The 19,969-nt window shown below is 32.9% G+C and overlaps 1 protein-coding gene across 2 annotated transcripts; it reads right to left on the bottom strand.

The window, feature by feature from the left end:
• Nucleotides 1-185: 185 nt before the first annotated feature.
• Nucleotides 186-18,104, bottom strand: LOC123205889 (rho GTPase-activating protein 7-like). Of its 2 annotated transcripts, XM_044622945.1 has the most exons (23): nucleotides 17,987-18,104; nucleotides 17,530-17,734; nucleotides 16,558-16,594; nucleotides 16,053-16,129; nucleotides 14,880-14,950; nucleotides 14,721-14,799; nucleotides 14,473-14,617; nucleotides 14,244-14,363; nucleotides 12,210-12,287; nucleotides 11,964-12,019; nucleotides 11,807-11,876; nucleotides 11,215-11,302; nucleotides 9,283-9,526; nucleotides 8,043-8,264; nucleotides 6,023-6,370; nucleotides 3,339-3,388; nucleotides 2,449-2,509; nucleotides 2,282-2,365; nucleotides 2,046-2,159; nucleotides 1,784-1,953; nucleotides 1,557-1,626; nucleotides 955-1,158; nucleotides 186-790 (listed from the first exon to the last, which is right to left on the bottom strand). In XM_044622945.1, the coding sequence occupies exons 2-23, from the start codon at nucleotides 17,581-17,583 to the stop codon at nucleotides 605-607; spliced, it is 2,628 nt and encodes an 875-aa protein (XP_044478880.1). In that variant the 5' UTR covers nucleotides 17,584-17,734; nucleotides 17,987-18,104; the 3' UTR covers nucleotides 186-604. The 2 variants fall into 2 exon arrangements, with proteins under 2 accessions (XP_044478880.1, XP_044478879.1); XM_044622944.1 differs by having other exon boundaries at nucleotides 17,530-18,075.
• Between the last annotated feature and the right edge of the window lie 1,865 nt (nucleotides 18,105-19,969).

Below are 19,969 nucleotides of genomic sequence, written 5' to 3' on the forward strand. Positions count from 1 at the left end.
CACTTACCAGTAAAATAAAATAAACTATGGGTCTGGGGTAGCCTAAACGGTAAAGGATAAAGCTCATTTGTAAATATTCAAGATCCGTAGTTACAAGTCTAGGTGACTGCAGAATCCTAGAGTTTACTGCAAAGGTTTCCCGGATTAACAAAATAGGCTATAATCAAAAGACATGAGACTTCAAATGTCAGAAATCAACTTTGAAAGTGTCCGTTTCATTGGAGACGACATCAAATCAATGAAACTACCTTCAAACACACACTTTGAATCCTGTAGATCTACATAAAACAAATTATTGTGGCGAGACTAAAAAATGTTACATCTTTGGGTCGCTGATTCCCCCAGTTTACTATTAACAAAATACACAACATGACATTTTGCTTTGTTTACAATGACCCAAGAAATTACATACCAAAAAGGAGCTAAAAAAACAGGTCAATAATTTTAGTAACCAAATCTCATTTTCGCTACCTAATAATAAACTTTAAATGAAAATCAACAATAATTCGAGTATGCAGATCTACATAGAGAAACAACTATACGTAATATGGAAGGATTTACAACAAAGCGATTGACATTCTTCTTCTTGAGTCATCACCTTTGGCTAATTCCATGGTGGAGAAGATGGTCGATAAATGAAATCTTGAGAAGATGTTGTGCCATAATTTAGATCAAGGTTGTGGAGTTGTTCCATTAGTTGAGATCGTCTTTCCTTGAAAAAATCGAGACGAGTGGTTAATTCTACCAAAGTAGAAGATGCCGTTGATGGATGCCTTGCATAATCAATTGTCTGGTAAAAACAATGGATCAACGGGAACTAATTTAGAACAAAGACACAAAGTTCACTAATCTCCAATTTTACACAAGAAAATCAAGTTTCAAATCAATCAATTTAACCACATTTCAGAATTCGGCAAACAATGGGGCAGCAACTGCAAGTAAATTAAAGCTCACCTCTACTGCTCTTGAAGTGGAAGGAACGAATGCAGAATCAACGACAAGATCATCTAGTGACACAGCAGTGGATGCCTCGGTACTTCTAGATTCACTCAAGCTGGTTGACTCCATGAATTGCTTCCGTGAAGGCAATTTGCTGCCACTCCCGGTTGTTGATGCTTGTCCTTTAACATTTTTCCAATCTGACCCCAACAAATTCTCCTACGGTACAATAACAAAATATTATATTAAGATTGGTTAAAGGCAAAGAAAGTGATTTGAAGGGCAGCAAAAAAAAAAAAAAGGCACAGGGAAAGGACACATTTAGATGTTACTACATCGATATAGAATACAGTTGGTGCCTGCAAAGTCTGCAAGGTTTCAATCAAAATACATTACACAGGAATGAACTCATATGGAGAACCCAACCATGTATTTGAAAATATGCTATTTAATTTGTTATGTTAATATTAATTAACATCATCATCATTCATGCATGACAATGCATTAGTGTGGACAAGGCAAAGAAAATCCAACAAATCCTAGGCCATTTCAATAAGCAACATTCATCTTTGTTATAACCATGACCAATTGATGGCTGAACAATTTTGAAGACAAACCTCTGTTTTTTGTTTCCGTTCATGATTAACAAAAGCAAGGGTAGTATCAAAATCTTGTGGAAGAAACCTCCTGTAGATAACAGGTATTAGAAGAACCACTAAAAAAACAAAGGTAGATCAGAGTTAAAAAAGAGTTATCTTGATAAGGGAATGTTGCAGGCAACTACTATAACTTTCGACACCACACGCTGGGAAATCAAAATATTAGCATGGTTGCGCAAACTCACCGCTGAGAATTATGGCTTTGGACATTTTGGTAACGGTCACATGCATCAGAGAGTGATCCATAATGATGTTGCCTTTGCTGATTAAGTTGACGATGGAGTTCTGCAACTTTCTGCTTCAACCTAGCCACATCTGCCTCAGCAAGAGCAATTTCCTCTAGCTCAGCCCTTGTCTTCACATCAATTTAAGTTAAAAGAATCACTACTGAAAATTTTTAAAATAAATAAATAAAGGAAATACATGTCTTCTGAGATCGATACAAACTTTAGAATCCATGCTGTGTGAGCTCGAGAACTGTCCAGCAGACATGCTCAAACCAACTTCTAATGCAGCTCTAAGATCTCTTTCAGCTTGTAGCTGCTCTTGCAATCTTGACACCTGTACGATTCCTTACATGTCATGACTTCAAAAGCCAATAAAAAAGTTCCTTAAAATATACAAGTGGATATGAATAGAATATATGAAAGAAAGGCAGTATATAATGAGTAAGATGGAAATACATCTTGCTCAAGAGCCAAGCGTCGCTCATGCAAAGCCTGCTTCCTTCTCTCCAGGCTAGCTTGTAAAATAGCATTTCCTCTGGCCTGTAACAAATTATGACCAATTATACCAGAAATAACCCCTATTCTATGAGCAAATACACATAATTCAGCAAACATGATGATACCTCCTTTGCAATCCGATGTCGCAAGTCATTCTTTGTGATCTCCAGCCTCTGAATGGCAAACCTATTAACAAGTCAACATATTTACTTTTGTTAAAATAATTAGACCAATCTGAAGTAAATCAAATCAAACTGGAAGCTGATTGGAGACAGTTCTCAACACCTCAGAAGGTCTACAAAGTTCATGCTAGAAACTTTCTAGGGATGTAATTTTTTAATTGAATCTTTACCTAAGTTCAATCATATCAGAGAATTTTGGTATCTATATCAGAGTAAGAAAGTAAGAATAATGAATCGTCATACTGATAATATCAACAACTAAAAGGTATGTATCATCAAAAAGATAATATAGACAACTATGTATTATATTTGGGATTAGTTTTTCAGATAAAATATAGAAGCAGATCAGCTTTCTCTGACCAGTGATTTTCCTGGCACCGATAGCAATTCAACTTGCTTTAAATTCCTTTGACGCTTAAAACTCATTATTTGCATATAGAGGGATAACAAAGACAACCTGAGGACATTCATCATAAATAAAAACATAACTGCTTGCTCATCTAAAACTAGTTAGGCATGGAAACTGCCAGACTATTTAAGTCAACTTTTATCAACTGATAAGCTATTGTCTCATCACTCCCATAATATCTGATGTCATTCAATATGATGGCAGAAAAGAATGCGACAGCTTTCAGGAGTTAATTTATTCTTAAAACACGTATAATAAGACCTCCATTAGTTTGACATTGTTTAAAAGTTCATTGCAAGACTAATTTTAGAAAAAATAACCAGTGTACTTATACATCAATGGTATAAGTCCTCCAAAGCATACATCAATGCTATTAGAGAATGAATATTGTAATGAAAAGAATGAATGCATGTTTGTATCTTACTCTTCTTCTCCAGAAGAATAAACAGATTCCATTGAAGGCGTCTTTCTGGCCTGTAAAAAGATAATAAAGAGCATAATATACAAAAAATTGAATCAGAAGTCAAAAGAGTAAATTATCCTATTTTTTTACTTCTCTGCCATGAAAAGAAAAGCATACAAATATTCAACACCAACGTTCTTTTTTCTTGTGATAGGGAAGAAAGGGTGGACAAGTAATGAGAAACATATAACACTAACTAAAGATATGAACTTACAATAATGACAAACAAGTGGTCCACCAATAACAACCAGTCAACCACAGCTCTAAATTTCAAGCAAAAGAACATTAAAAACAGAAGCTTAAACCAATATAGTCCCCCAATTTGTGAAACAATAAAGAAGTATTCTGATATGTTATGGACCCAAACCAAAACAATTTTTCTAAAATACTAATACTTTTCCTTCAGATAATTTGAAATTTACAATAGCAAATCAATGGAAGAGCATAATAATGGTAGATTTCCATCAAGCTATAGAAACTCTCCAGAATAATATAAATTAAAATTGAATAACTAATAATATTAAGAAGCAAAATGAGGCATTTAGACCATAAAAAAAAAAAAGGAAAAATTAACAATATTCTTAAAGACAAGTTGAATAAGAAAAGTTAAAGCTCAAATGGGACAGATGAATTCCAAGAACATGCATGCATCAGAATACAGCCTCAAAACAAACAGTAAATCAGGAGAAATATAAGCAAAACTCATGAATCCCAAGTTCACTAAAGTTATTGAGCTGCTGCTCTGTCCTATCTTTAGAAATCCCAAGTCTTCATTGGTTTGTCCTTGTTTTATTGGATTACTGGCACATCACTTTTTATATTGATTTTAGTATTACCAAAATGTGTGTTTCATCAAAAGCAGGTGATATAAGCAAAATAAACGAAGAACAAAGCAAATTAAAGATGAAATAACAAACCTTAAGAAAAATCAATTGTCAAGTAAAAGTTCGCACTTCATTTTCTATAATTCTACACATCATATTGATAGGGACCCAACACACATATTATTAATATTAAAAGAAAACTATGTTAACAACAAAAAGTTTTAGTTCTTTCCAAGGTCGTAGCCTCAAAGGCTGCCCAAAATACCCAACTAACACTATTTCCCCCTCTCTTCTCTTTTTATTCTACTAATATCCTAATTTTAAAATTCAAATATTATCCAAATCAAATATTTTATCTGAATCTCCCTCTTATCTATTTATTCTACCAATATTCTAGCTTTAAAATTTAAATATTATCCAAATCCAATATTTTATTCGATTCTCTCTCATCTTTATTTATTTTACCAATATCCTAATTTTAGAATTCAAATATTATACAAATCAAATATTTTATTTGAATCTCAAATATATAATCCCAATATAAAATATATTATACAAATAAAATATCTTCTTAATTAATTTATTTATTGTTATAATTACTGTAATAATTTTTTTATTATTGAATCCTAACATTACCCATCCTTAAAGTGGGAAAATTGAAGTCTTTTTTTTTTTTTTTAACCCACTCATTTTGATGTTTTTTTTAACATTTCGCAATTTGAAAAATCTCACCCATTTTGTCATTAGTCTAATTGCCCCCAATGGTTAGAAATGTCAACACATGTTGTTCGCCATCACTAGAAACACTGATCTAGACTCGTTTGTTCTAAGCCCCATTGTGTGTGCCTCAAATCCCAACCTTGCGACCCTTTTCTCTCCAAATTCAACATCCTCCATTGAGAATGCACCAAGAACTCCAGATGCAATCTTGATTTTGTTGTCTTCCTCCTCAATCACTTCTCCTTTTACAGCTTCCTCCTCAAACAACAGCGATGGTGGCTGAGCCTTGATCTCTTTGTCTGCTTCCTTAATTACCTCCTTTTTCATGACTTCCTCCTTAAACAACAGTGGAAATGATAAACACAACTCTTTCAATGCCTTCAAACACTTTTTCATTGCCTTAAATCCATTGGCCAGATTATCTAATCCAAATTCCATGCCTTCTAACTTCTCTTTCACTGCCTCGAAAATCTTTTCAAAATCAACTCTATTCTCCATCCTTTCCATCCTTTTCCAAACCTTGTACGATCCATATCTCACTATTTTGATACCAATTTGATAGGACACAACATAAATATTATTAATATTAAAAGAAAATTATATTGGCAACAAGAGATGTCGACTCCTTCCAAGGTTGTAGTCTCCGAGTAAGTCAAAGGTTGTTTGAAATACTTAAATAACAATATTTTTCCCTCTCTCCTTAATCCGATTACCTTTATTGATTCTACCAATATCCTAAATTTAAAATTCAAAAATTATCCAAAAATCAAATATTTAATCCTAATCTCAAATAATTTATCATAATCTCAAAGATCTTATCCTAATATCAAATATTTTATTCAAATAAAATATTTTCTTAATTGATTAATTTATTGTTATAATAATAATAATTACTATAATAATAATAATTATTATTATTGAATCCCAACACATATATTGTTAAGAAAAAATGTCTTCAATAAAATAAAATAAAATACAGAATTACCCAAAGAAAAAAGAAAGACATAAGTAACTCACTGACTGCATTTCTCATCTTGATGTAACTTATTATTGATTCATGTAATTTTCAGTGAAAATGAGAAAACAAGTATAAAAACTCACATTGCTTCTCCCCCAAAATGCAGACCGCTTTGTACCGAGATTGGAGCTTGTAACTTTACTAACTGGCTTCTCACCAGATGAGTCAATTCCTGATGCAGAAAGTGGGTGCCCAGGATCCATTGAAGAGAGAATCTCATCCATTGAACGGTAAGATTCAACCGCAGGTAAGACATCTGAAGCCTCAATCTCTGTTATTGAATTTTCAGTCCCTTTCTTTGGTGTACCTTGATCAATCATCTGAAAAGTAGGATCCCTGATCTGTGGAGAATCAACTGGCGGATTAGGGTTATCAGCTAGAGCAGTATTGTATCTTGGGGATGCTCCATCAGACCCATCACCACCAAATGCCTGAATGTATGCAAAAAGAACTAATATCAATAAAAATTTGATCTTAGTTAATTTCCATGAGGACTTTAATGAACACAAACACCATAACTAAGCATAAAAGAAAATCAACATAAAATCAAATAAGTTAAGTATTCCCATCTCTTTAAACCTGCTTTTGAAAAATAAAACTGAAACTTTTTCCTCTACAGCAAACACCAAGTATATTGAAATAAGAAAACTATGTGCGCTAACAATAGGACTAATATGTGTATTAACAATGACATGTCTTTATATAATTGTAAAATTTTGAATTAGAGATAAAGTAACATACAATTATATAGTGACATGTCATCATGAGTACACAAATTAGCATTCATTGTTAGTGCACTGAGTTTTACTCATATTGAAAAGATGAAAAGTTTACAATGGTCACCAGCTGTCCACTGCAAGAGTGCTAGATCTTTACATAAAAATCTCAAAAACCTTGTGTGATGAACACTCAAAAGAGAGAGTCTACCACAGCCCATAAAGCCACATAAAGTTAGAACATAGATATCAATTGAAAAACCCCTAGTCACTTATGATAAATGAAGAAAAAATTACGTAATTTTTCAAATATTTCATAATTTACTCCCAATGAGCAACAAAAATTCCGGTTTCTCCTGCAAAACACTAGCATCTTCTCCATTACTCTCTTCAAAGATTCAACTATTCCTTTCACATCAAATTACCCACAAATGAGCTAAAAGTGCACATATCTGGTCTTGGCATTATTTACTATGCCATAAGTTGCAACATTCTCCCTAAGTAAAGAAGAGTATTTTCTTTGAGTAACCCACAGAATTTTCATTTCAATGCAAATAAAAATGAAACAATTCGCAATGTCACAATGTTGGTTATCAGAATGCCAGTGACGCAAGAGAAAGGATTCACAAAGCTGACAAGGCATGTAATTCTAATTTCTAGTTATATGTTGACTCTGCCATCAATATCTTGTGACACCTACAACAAGAAACACAATAACACCATTTCGTAAAAACATTAGCAGAAACTTTAGTCTGTTCTCAACATGTCTAGGACTTTCTTCTCAAAACAGATCTATATTGTAAAACAGGACAATAGTCAGAAGTCTACGTGAAAAAACCCATGAAATCAACATTTTGATCACTTTCTTTTCGTTTTATTAGAAAAAATAAACTTAGTATTACAATAAAAAGAGATGAAGAAGTATAATTGTGGACCATGTATGCAAAGAATCAAAATCAAGAAATGCAATTTTATACTGACTACAATGAGCTGGCCCTACCTGAATGAAAAACTGCAAACCTATATGAAGTAAACCCAAAACAGCTTCACAACAGAGATGAATAGAGAAAAAAGATATCTATAAACTTATTAACGGCTAAAGCCCAAAGGAAAGCTAAAAGTCAATTCTTATCCCACAACTCATTACTACTCCCTTTTCACCAAAAAACTGATTACTCTTTCTAGCCAAACCACCTAAAAGTTACTTGAAACAGCAAATCTCCAACACATTTTGGCAACATTTTTTATCTCTTAGAGATCACTATCATTACGTTGCACTCCTTCAAAAGTTATTGATATTTATTAGAAGAATCATGCTTTAAATCATAGATTTACCATGTTGGAAAAATAACTGTTCAAAATTGTATGTATGGGAGGATTCAAGGACCTTGTAGTCATACAGATCGCTGCCAGCATAGCCACTACTTTCACTTAATTTTCCACTAAGTGCATGTTCACGATCATCATCAGTTTCTGGATCAACTTCATTTTCTGCATCATGGTAGCCATTATCTTTTATAGCAACATTTTCTTCATCACTTGAATCTTCACTACCACTGTTGTCATTCCGAGAATCAGCTGAGATAGAGTATCTGTGTAAACTTTCATCCTGAAACACGATAGCCATATTTCCTTGAGTAAAGCATCACCGAAGCGCAACTTAGGCGCGCCCTTGCTAACTAAGTTACAATGGGAGACCTAAAGCAGCATATGTAAGCACCAATATAGAACTATAATAACAAAACACACATGACATACTCCAATTTGCAAAATTGTAAAACACAAGAAAACAGGTGGTCTGTAGTAATAAGCAGCATTAAACTAACAATGTCATCAGACCAAAAGTTGTATAACAATCACCATCATCAAATTCTTATTAAATAGTAAGATGGATATACAATCATGTGCAACTCATTCACTACAGTATTTAGGACTGAAAAGCCATTATACATGATCAAGCATCAATTAATCAATGCCAATCCACAAAAGGAATATTTTTCATACACTGATTAAGCAAAATATTGGAAAAGTAACAAAGAACACAAAGCAACATAACCTCATATCTAGACCATACTAGACAATATTCAAAAACTCAGCATTTCATCCAACGCAGCATGCTGAATTCTAATAACAAAGAAAAGAAAAGAATCCAATTGAATAATGAAAATAATAGCCCTACCAAAGCAGCGTATACAAACTAAGGAAAGACCCCAAGCAAGCTAGATTACTATTCAAACAGCTCAATTTTTAATTATACTAGCATTCCCCCTTGTTTAGTAGTGGAAACCTTTTTCCAAGTTCTCTGGTTGGTCAATATTATTCACTGGGATAGTACATTAACACTCTGTAAATTCCACAATACAGCTCTAGTCTTTTCCTGGATTTCACTTATAAGAACTATAACATTTGAGGGAATGAAAAGATCCTTCCATAAAGTAATTCGGATCTTAAATTTTAAGATTCAACACATAAAGTAAAAGCCATAAAGCCCTAGCTCATGAGTTTCAGATTTGCAATATATGGAATATTTAACATACAGAACCTGTGTACATATATTAAATCATCAACCAGTGGTTTACCCTATAATGTTGCAGATTCATGAAGCAATTAAATAAAGAGTATCTTACATCAAAAATATTCTCATAATCCTCCAAAAGAGTTGTAATGATGGCTTGAGCATTATTAGCAGCATTTGCAGCGGCAAGAAGCTGAGCAGAGTTGTCACCATTGATGTCAAAGTCATCTTCCAATTCACATTCACCAGCTAATAGGGGGCGTAAAAGTAAGGGTGCCATGCAAGCAGCAACAGCAGATGCAGTCATTCGATTTTCATGAGCATGTGAAGCAATTGTATGCATCATCTTCAAAATTCTGCAGAATAGGACATGTTAAGTATTAGAATTAAGTATAAATATGAAATCTTTTATACAATGCAAGCAATTACTATCCCAAACCCCTAGAAACGGATATAGCTTAGAGGCCTCCTCTTCCTCTCTCCACAACCACACCCAACCCCACCCCACCCCCCCCCCCCCCCCCCCCCCCCCCCCCCCAAAAAAACACTAATCTACACAACAAAAGAACATTCTTCTCTTTCACCACAAGTTCTCCACAAAAATAATACAAGTCACAAAATCCACTTTGATAGTTTCTTTTTCTTTTATTTTTATTTTTCGGCATAAGAAAAAAGGTTTTTATTAGTCAAAAGAATTACATAATTGTGAAATGAATCAGAGGCCTACTCAGAGAAATATAAAAAGGACACAAAAACAGAAAACAAAGTCGCTAGAGCATCCAAATTCCAGTGAATGAGGAAAAAAGATGTTCCCTGCCACTCAAGACCATGATTTCTATTCCACAGGACGTCCAATCCTCTCACACCACATAACCCAAACATCAACCAAAATACAACATCTCCTCCAATTCTTCTTTCTTTTCTTAGGAAAAGAACTGTGATTCTTGTATTGAGAAAAGATCTATCCAAAAGAAATATCATGTTCAAACAAAAAATGCAATACCACCTCACAATTAGCCAAGCTAAAAAGCAATTAAGAAATAAGTGACTAAAGCTTTCCACATCCTTTCCACACAGAATGCACCAATTTAGAAAAAGGACAAGCACAGCAACCTTTCCAAAACAAAATCAACAGCATGAACCATTCCATGAGCCAGTAACTATGATAGGAACAGAACTTTAGAAGGAACTTTAACCCTCCAAATCACCACTGAAGATTTAACTAGCTCCAATAAACTTCATCAATCAGCCAATTGAAGAAAGATTAGCCTGTAAAACAACCTGATGATTCAAGCTCCCAAGCCATATGATCCTTCTTCAAAAAAACATTCTCAATTAAAGAATGATGAGACAATAACTCATTCACTTCCTCATCCTTCAAATCTCTGAAAAACTCACAGTTCCAATCAAAACTTACCTAGACAGTTATCAACAATTGTTCACTTAACAAGACTCAAATACTCATGATTACCTGTAAAATGTGAATAAAAGGAATCTACACCACTCAGTCCACTATCAAATATCCAACAATGTCAAACTTCAACAGAAATGTCACAAGCAAAGTAGTAGTTTGTTATCCTTTTGATAAATGATTGGTTCCCAAGCACAATGGTTCCTTTCACTTGCTTTCTGTAAATTTCGTAGGTCAAATATTAGTCCTCCCAAATCCACACTTCTGTATTCATCAAAATTCAAATAGAAGGCATCTGCACAAAAAATTTTTTCCTTTTTCCCCGAAAAGAGACCCAGATTGTTTATCCTAATTCTTCCGGGGAGTATCAGAATGTCAAGTCTGCTTAAACTTGTTCCTTATTAAGCGTCGCACTTTGCAAATACACAGGTTTGGAGATGCTCATTACCATAACCATTAACTTCATCTTAGAAGAAAGGAAGATATCAAACCAAATCCTCTATATATATTATTGTTCTATGACCATATACCTCACATAACTGGCTATCAAACTCCAAGTACATCAAATCTAAATAAAAACACTGCATAAAACATAGACTATGAGATTCATAAAAGTGAGACATGGAAGATTACCTTTGTAATAAACGCCGATTTGGCTCTGGAAAATTCTCCAAAATTGCAGAGCGCATTGCGCTTATCCGAGCTTCTTTCTGATCAATTTCTTATCAATAAAACAACAGAGCAACAATATCAATATCTAGATACAACTAGCATCTAATCAACTAAAAAGGGAAAATGGAAATCATGAACACAAGGATTTAAAAGATTAAAAAATTGAAAAAAAAAACAATCAAAAGTTTATGGAAACATGCACCAGCTTTTATGCACTGATGATTGCACATGGGATCAATAGTTGAACATTTTCCCCAAAAAAAAACTGCATAAGGCTCTAAGAAAATATTATTACACAAATTGAAAACATCAAGATCTATGAGATTTTTATCCAAAAGGTAAACAAAGATCACGAGTCCAAATATGTCTTATCCTCTAAATCTTGAAGGACTCTCTGTGTTCCACTAGGCAGACATCCCATCAGTTAATCTCAGTAACCCAATGCAACGACTAAAATGATGAAAGGAATCCCAGAAACCAATAGTTATTTTCTTTCTTTCAGTTTAAATTTTTCCGCTAAGACACAAACCAACCTCAATAATTATGAACTTACTGTAAGCCTCCAGCAATGCAGTGCAGCAAGTTGCTGGAACCGGAGAGGAAGGAAGCTCCCTGAGGACATGCTGCAGAGAAAAAAAACAGCATATTGTTTGTCAAATTACTACAAAGGTCTAAAAGTCACAAATGGCATCAGCTAAAGAAACAAGTACCTTAACACAGTCACCAACAACATGTGCATCCTCATTAGGACCAAATTCAGTCTTTCCTAGAACAGTCAAGAAGAAATAGGTGAGACATAACTGAAATATGCAGTGCATAAATACAAGATTGCACATGTAAAATTACAGACAGATGAAAGAATTAATTAATCACAACAATATTAATAATTTTTCGACCTCACCAATCAATTGATGACACCTATACAGAAATATAACAAATTTGAATGGAAGAGATACCCTGTTCGTACTCTTGAACTCTGTGGTCTACCTCCTCAACATCTGCTGCTTGACGTAAAATTCCTTCCACTTTAGTTCCTGTTGAGAAATAGCATTCAATCAGAAAGCACATATAATAGAACCCATTTTCCAGATTTTACAAATTGCCAACAAATTTTCATGATTCTAATGCTTGTCTTTTCTCCAATCTATAGGCACTAAAGAGTTTTTGAACAAGATAACTCATATACACACACAAAATCATACACACCCCAAACATAACCATAAAAACAACTTATTAAATTTTGATTAAATGGTTCGGTTGGCCCTCCCTTGTTCTGGTGTTGAGGCAATGTCACACAGCTCACTGTTGTTCGCTGGTTGTGAGAGGAAGTAATGCTTTAATACTTTGAGCAGGACACGGACACAAAGGTCAAATTTGAAAAAATATCTTTCACAAAAAGGTTTAGATTATAACTTCTAATACTATTGGTTTGTCTAAATTCTCTTTTGTTATCTTTTCATCTATTCCTAATATAAATCCACCAGACGTTTCGGTACACAATAGATATGTGACCAATGCTCTTTTGCACCATATCTCTAGCACATGTTTCCATTTTTCTTTGTTGGTTGATTTTGTGGGGATTTTTCCTTTTCTTGTTGTCTCTGGCTTGTTCCACTTTTCGTGGGATTTCTTAGAATATCTGCCTCAAGTTTAAAAGTTATTTTCATCATGAAGACGAACTCTTCGAAGTCCAAAATTATTATAATGATTAGCAGTATTCACTTAAAGGAGTGATAGCACTACCACAGGCTACATATTGATTGGTTTCAATCAAGTTTAGGAAACTTTAAAATATAATTTTGCCTTGTTCAAAATTGTGCCCACGTTAAGATTATGTGGAAAGAAATCAATGAAGAAAGCATGTTAGAAAAATGCAATCTCCACAATCCACCATTCTAATATGTTCCTCCAACAACAATATAAGAAACACAACTTTAAGAAATATTCAGAATTAATTTCTTGCTTACTTGTTCACAAATTGTTATTGAGAAATCATCAATATCAAACTCAAGGTAGATATACAAAGAAATCCCACCAAATGTGGAACAAGCCAGAAAGGAAACAAGAAAAGGAAAGAGCCCCAAAAAATCAGCCAACATAGAACCATGAACTAGTGTGCTATAAATTTGGCACAAAAGGATTAGTTGAGTACCTATTGTACACCAAAAAACATCTGGCGGGTTTATATTAGGAAGACATAAAGGAAAACAAAAGATTATTGAGACATACACTATCGATAACTTGGATCCAATTGATCCTCCTACTCTTGATGTCTCTAATATCTTTGAAAATGTAAATGGAGAATTGTATAGCCAGTAGTCTAAATAAAGTATAGCCTCTCTATAGTTATACTCTATATGGGAATAACTTCCATGTAGTCATAAAAAAATTTTTGGTCCTAACTTAGGCCAGTTATAAATAAGACTTGTCTCCACATAGTAATAATTATATGTATATTTCAAAAAATATAGACAATGTTACATTAAACTTTTAAGATGAAATAAAATATTTATCCAAAGTTGCTTGGCAAAATGATTTATTCTTTAGAATTGTGACCATGAATCTTTTACCAACTATTTAAAGTATGTATTACAATAGAAATTCCAAATTTAAAATCATTGGTTTTTTCACTCTACAAAGAAAATCTTAATAAGACAAGAACTCGCAATATTAATGAACATTTAGCAAACTTGGATACCGATTTTAGACAACCCTTAGAAAAGGAAAAATGCTTTAAGCATTGAAATCTCAAAAAGATTAACCAAATAGCATTTATACCAGCAATTAATTTATATAACAGAAATAACAATTTGTTTACTATTATAAACACAAACATGGACAAGAAAATTTAATCACATAAAACTTCTAAGAAACCACTGGGGTCCAAATTTTTGACCTCAGCAATAAAAGGAAAAATGGAAAATTAATTTGCAAACAAAAGTTGAATAACTAGATGATGAAAACAATTGTGCTTTTTGAATACCACTTACCGAATTTCTCAAGAAATCGAAGAGCTTTCTCAAGAAATGATGGACTTCCATCAATATCTTCAAGAGCAAGCAAAATTGGTCTTCCAACAACCAAAGATTTAATTGGACGCTTGTCCCTCCCTGTGTAGCATATTTAATTTCTACTTAACCACATGGACAACAAAGCATCAACTGATAACAGAATGAAGATGATTAAAAAAATTATGAGAATGTAATGATTACTCAGTACATTGGTGAAAAGGGCCTTCGATTACATCATTTGTGTCATTCCGAAAAATCCCATTGTGTCCTATAACAAGAGCAGCACTTGGCGCTTGTGCAAGGGCATGTTCTAGAGCTATCTTCCACTCACACAAATCCTCAACTGTCTCAGCCTAAAGTTTAAAAAAAGAAAAAAAAATCCACTTGAATTAAAAATCTCATGCAAGAAGATGAAAAGCAGTTAAATAATAATTATTCAACCAATAAATAGGGCACCTTAAGGGTAAAAGCTCGACCATCACGTCCATCAGGAAACAATACAGTCAACAATTTCTTATCTTCTCTAACAACAACACTATAAGAAATGTAGGTGTAAATGTGAAACATAATAATTGAAAAACACTAATACAGATAAAAAATACTGATTATGCATACCTCCCTGAGTTGTTCAAGTCTATTCCTCCCAATGTCAGATTTACTTCACCACCTCTTTGCGGTAGTGCACTCTACATGACAAGATGAAAAGCTTTTCAATTAATTCTAATCATTAAAACAATTATGCATCAATATGTAGGACAAAGAACCGTAGTTTGATAAGAGAAATTATTGGTCTGTTGATGTTTTACTAAATACACTTGAAATCTCATTCAAGTACATAAGTTACACAACCATAACACAATAATATTAGAGGTTTCAAATTCTTTGTGTGCATGATAAGAAAAGGGAAGGGGCAAATGAAAGGACAGTAGAAAGATCCCCACAAAAAATTCAAAGGTGAAGACAATTAGACAAGATCATAAATTTTTTTTTTTTCCTCATTTAAAGTTAAACTCTTTAATATATATGACCTCCAGGATTATCCATAATTTGCATTTGATTGCTAGGTCTTGAGGTAGACCAAAATGAAAATTGGCTCAGTCATTAATATAGTTTCCTCCCAAAACCATTATGAGATAATTTAACCCTCATTAAGTTCTATCAACTGAGACTAATGAATTTCCTTATATTATTAAGTTAAAAAGTAAATTTTGATCAAGTACAAAGAAAAAAAATTAGAATATGCATTCACCATAGAACTATCAATGGTAAGTGGAGCTAATATAAGAATTTTCATGGTGGCTACAGGTAACCATTTTGGCTGAAATTGACAATATGTTAATATATCAGTTAACGAAATTGAATGCCATGTATTTCTCTCAATAAGTCAAGAGGCATAGGTTTGAGCAACTGAGTGAATAAGTGGAGAAATTGTTAGTAGACAAATTTTAAACACTAGAAAAGGGAAACAATAAAAAGTATGTGATCTTTTCCAGGTTCTCATACAATGAAGTTATCAATCCATATAATGTGCCATGTGGAGGTTACTATGCTGAAGGCAGTAGAAAGTGACATTTTTAATGTACAGCATCCACTTAAAGGGCCCTTCCCCCATTCTTTTTAAGTTACAATTCACAGTTGTTTGCAATTCAGGCAACTGACCAATATGCCAACAATTCAATATGCATTTGGCCAAGAACAATGAAGACAAATCTAAACTGAAAATTTACTGACAAATTAAAGATATTTATAGTATGGAAAGCAAAGAAAAATATTGCAAATAATTCTAACCGGATCATTTTTAAAGAAAATCAAGGAAGTGCGTGTCAGAATAAACCACCGCTTCTTCCAAGACTTCCAACCTATTCCTGCAGAAATGAATGTCAATCAGGATAGCATAAAAAGATATGCAATAAAATTTGATGATAATTTAATGCACAGAATTCAAAAGCATAACATAATATTTTGAAATAAGCATTATGCAGCTTGGTTTTAAACAAACTGAAACACCTGCAACACTTTTCTTCTTTTTTTTCCCCCTTAAAAGAATCTAAGGACAAACACCAACAGATATGTCTTACAATTTATTACATGCTTGCTTCAAGTAAATAAAGTATAGACAAACAGATGCTAAATATAGGAAAACAAAAATTAGATACATAAAAGGGGTACCAAAGAATACAAATGTACTCTAGTTTACTAAATGTCTGAACATCTCTATAGTAAGAAAACAAAGATTCAAATACCCTTTCATGGGGATGAAAAAGCAATGGGGAAACTCAAAACCTTTACCAACCTTTCGAAGATATGAAAAGTGGACCGCTCTTGAAAACCTGTCAAACCACTTGACGTTAGAAAGCTCAAAAAAAATTTCTTCCCAGTTTCTCATGAAACCGACTTGCATATAAAGCACTAAAAATAGAAAGGAAAAAACAACAATAAATTAAAGTGATAGAAGGAAAACATGTAAGCTTATTTTTGTAAATAGAGTGCACCACTCATTTCAATATCTCAGGTAGTTTTAGCACCACCACTATCAAAGCTATCATCATTATCCAAAACAACTAAAAGCCTAAACCCCAAGGGTTTCACTAACTAATAAGAGTCCTTGATTTCAAGAAAGTGGTGAAAAGTTCAACTTCCCTTGTGGCTGCCACCTTGGGATATTATATCCAATAAGTCCCAGATTTAGGGTCTCAAAGTATCAAAAATACAAAATTTCAGTATACTTCCTACATTATCAGACAAATATGAACAAGAGCAATTGATACCCTTGGTTCCATTTTTCTCAGCAACCAGGGTAAACAGCATCAAATTAAGTAACACTACTTCAATTCAAGGACTCTTGTCAAAAATTACAATTCTGAAATCCAAAGTCTATATCAGCAATAATGAACTTAAAAACTGAGTTCACTAATGCCGCGTTACTCTAATCAAATATCAAACGTTTTCCTGTCTTGCGTTAAAAATAACTAATGTCAATTAAGTCAAAAATAATAATAGCACTGAATTTCAATAATATCTGACAGAAATGAATTTCCACATTTTACCTCAAACCAAACAGATAAGTAAATGCATTAACCAATCCTACCAAAAATAGCCTATATAATTCAAACATTCCAAATTCCACATAATTCACCATCCATAATTAAAACAAAAGCACATGTAATAAAAATGCAAAACACAATCATACATCCACCATAAGATCCAAAACCTTATCATCCAACCAAATTCACTTTCTCCCCCAACTAAACACACAACCGCATACCGTATTAGACCCTCCGGGCCGCGGCCGCTCGAAAGGCGCTAAAGATGCCGACATTTCCAAAACACAAACATCACATTCCACCAAAAACAGCCAAAAATCCTCAACCAAACCAAATCGAATCCGCCACTATCACCATTGACTTAACTCATCCAAAACCAGTAGATCGACGATCAAAGCAAAAGAAATTATCAGAACAAGATCTGAACTGCGAACAGAACCAGTAAACGCAAGAGAAATATTAACAGAGACTTCGGCGAGGAGCCTTAGGATTTGATTCGATACGAAACAGTAAAGAAGCAGCAAACGGTAAGAAAAACAACAAGGTAACTTTAAACAACCGCAATCAAGGAGTAAATAAATAATAAAATAATGAATTGATAGTTAGTTTGAGGGAGAGATTCAAGAAGAAGGAAGGAGATTAACGTTAATGGTATTTGAATAAGGATTAGGTACTGACAGTAGTTGTCGAAGTAATAAGGTAATGTGAGAGAGGAGAGTTTGGCCTTGCTTTTCACCTACTTCTTCTGGCTGTAGAGAGAGAATGAGTCTAGTGAAGGAGGAGTTGGGTGGTCTTCTCGTCTGTAGTCAAATCTATTCAAACTGGAGTGGTTAACCCATAGCAATAGGCCACGTCACCCACCCGCCAAACATGGTTGATTCTTTTTTTTTAAATTAATTAATTGAACAATTGCTTCCGCCGTTTCCGCTTTACGCTTTTTACCAAAAGTGAAAATTAACAGGCCCAAGTCTTTTTTAATGGTATTTTAAAATTAAATTTTTAATTTTTTTAATTTAATAATAGTAAAAGTATCACAAAATTGAGATTTATTATATTTTATATAATTTATTTGATTTTAAAAATAATAATATAATTCGAATAAAATTTTTAGTTAAAAAAATGTCAAAATTAATAAATTATTTTAATTATTTTGAAACCATTTATTTTAATAAAGAAATTTAAAATTTTAAAAATGTCATGAAAATAAATATCACTAACTCTATATACAAATTAATGGGTTTACACATACTATTATTGCCATTTTAAATAAGATTTTTAATCTCTGTAAATTATAATGGTAGGAAGTTGGTAGAATGTTGCTTCCAATTATATATTTTATATAAAGATAATTGAAAACCTTGAGGTTATTCACTTAATATAATGTTATACTTCTTTTTGTAGAAAATGAAACAAAAGAATACTCTCATAAGTTATGAGTATAATATATACCAAAAATACGTATGTGTAGTTTTTTATAAATAATTTTGATTTAGTTTTTAATAAAGAATATTTATAAAGACATTAATTAAAATAAGCCTTTTTTAATGGGGATTTATATTAGTCTACACTTAAAGCATAATATGACGAACAATACAATGTATATCCACTTTAAATCTGTAACTGGTTACATATTTATATGTGTTATTACGTGATTTTATATTATTTTATTATTAATTCAAAATTATTCAATTACATAATAACATACATTAAATATATATGTATTTATATACTCAAAATATATATGCATAATTTTATTGTAATATGATTATAGTCAAAAGAACGAAATAATATATCAATTTTGCCTTCATCTGTAAACTCTAGTCGCATGTTCTGTCTTCATTCACAATTTTAGTTAAAATTCACTTAAAATCATGAATCCAAAGAAAAAATATTCTTAATTTAAGTAAGAATCTTCTTATTTTGCAAGAATTGATGTGATTTCAATTAGAAATTTTAATATGTCAAGAGGTAGGTCTGAATTGCTCCTAGTATGAATAATTATAATTTTAAGGCCAAAGGACTATGTCCCACCCAAAGTATGTTGTAATCTCAACTTTTCACCTGTTAATTATGAAAATTTCATTTACCCACTTATGGATTGTTAAAATTAACGGTTTAAAAGATAAAATCGTCATTTTATCTATAATATTAAATATAAATTAAAATTTTATCTAGTTTTTCCTCTTAACCCCTAAAAACTAACCATTTTTCCCTAGACCAAGTTTTAAAAAATAGCATTTCCTCCCTAGGGTTTAGCTTTCAATCCCCAGCACTAAATCCGACACCATCGTCGACGACAAAGCTTTCCAAAGGCATCGTCATGCTCTAACCTCTTCGACTTTCTAGGCGAGATCTTGATCGACCAACGTTCCAGAGGAGAAAAGAGAGACGGTCGGAGCATGGTGATACCTCTGAAAAGCTTCGTTGTCGACGATGGCGTCAGAGATTGAAAACTAAACCCTAGGGGGGGAATGCTATTTTTTTAAAACTTGGCTTAGGGGGAAATGGTTAGTTTTTAAGGGTTAGGGGGGGGGGGAGATAAAATTTTAAGGGGTTAGGGTTTCGTTAATTTTAACCGTTCATGGGTGGGTAAATGAGATTTTCAAAGTTAATAGGGGGAATTTTGAGATAATAGCACCTTTGGCCTAATTTTAATATTAT

The sequence above is a fragment of the Mangifera indica genome, unplaced genomic scaffold, assembly GCF_011075055.1.
Source record: "Mangifera indica cultivar Alphonso unplaced genomic scaffold, CATAS_Mindica_2.1 Un_0018, whole genome shotgun sequence".
Classification (NCBI taxonomy): Eukaryota; Viridiplantae; Streptophyta; class Magnoliopsida; order Sapindales; family Anacardiaceae; genus Mangifera; species Mangifera indica.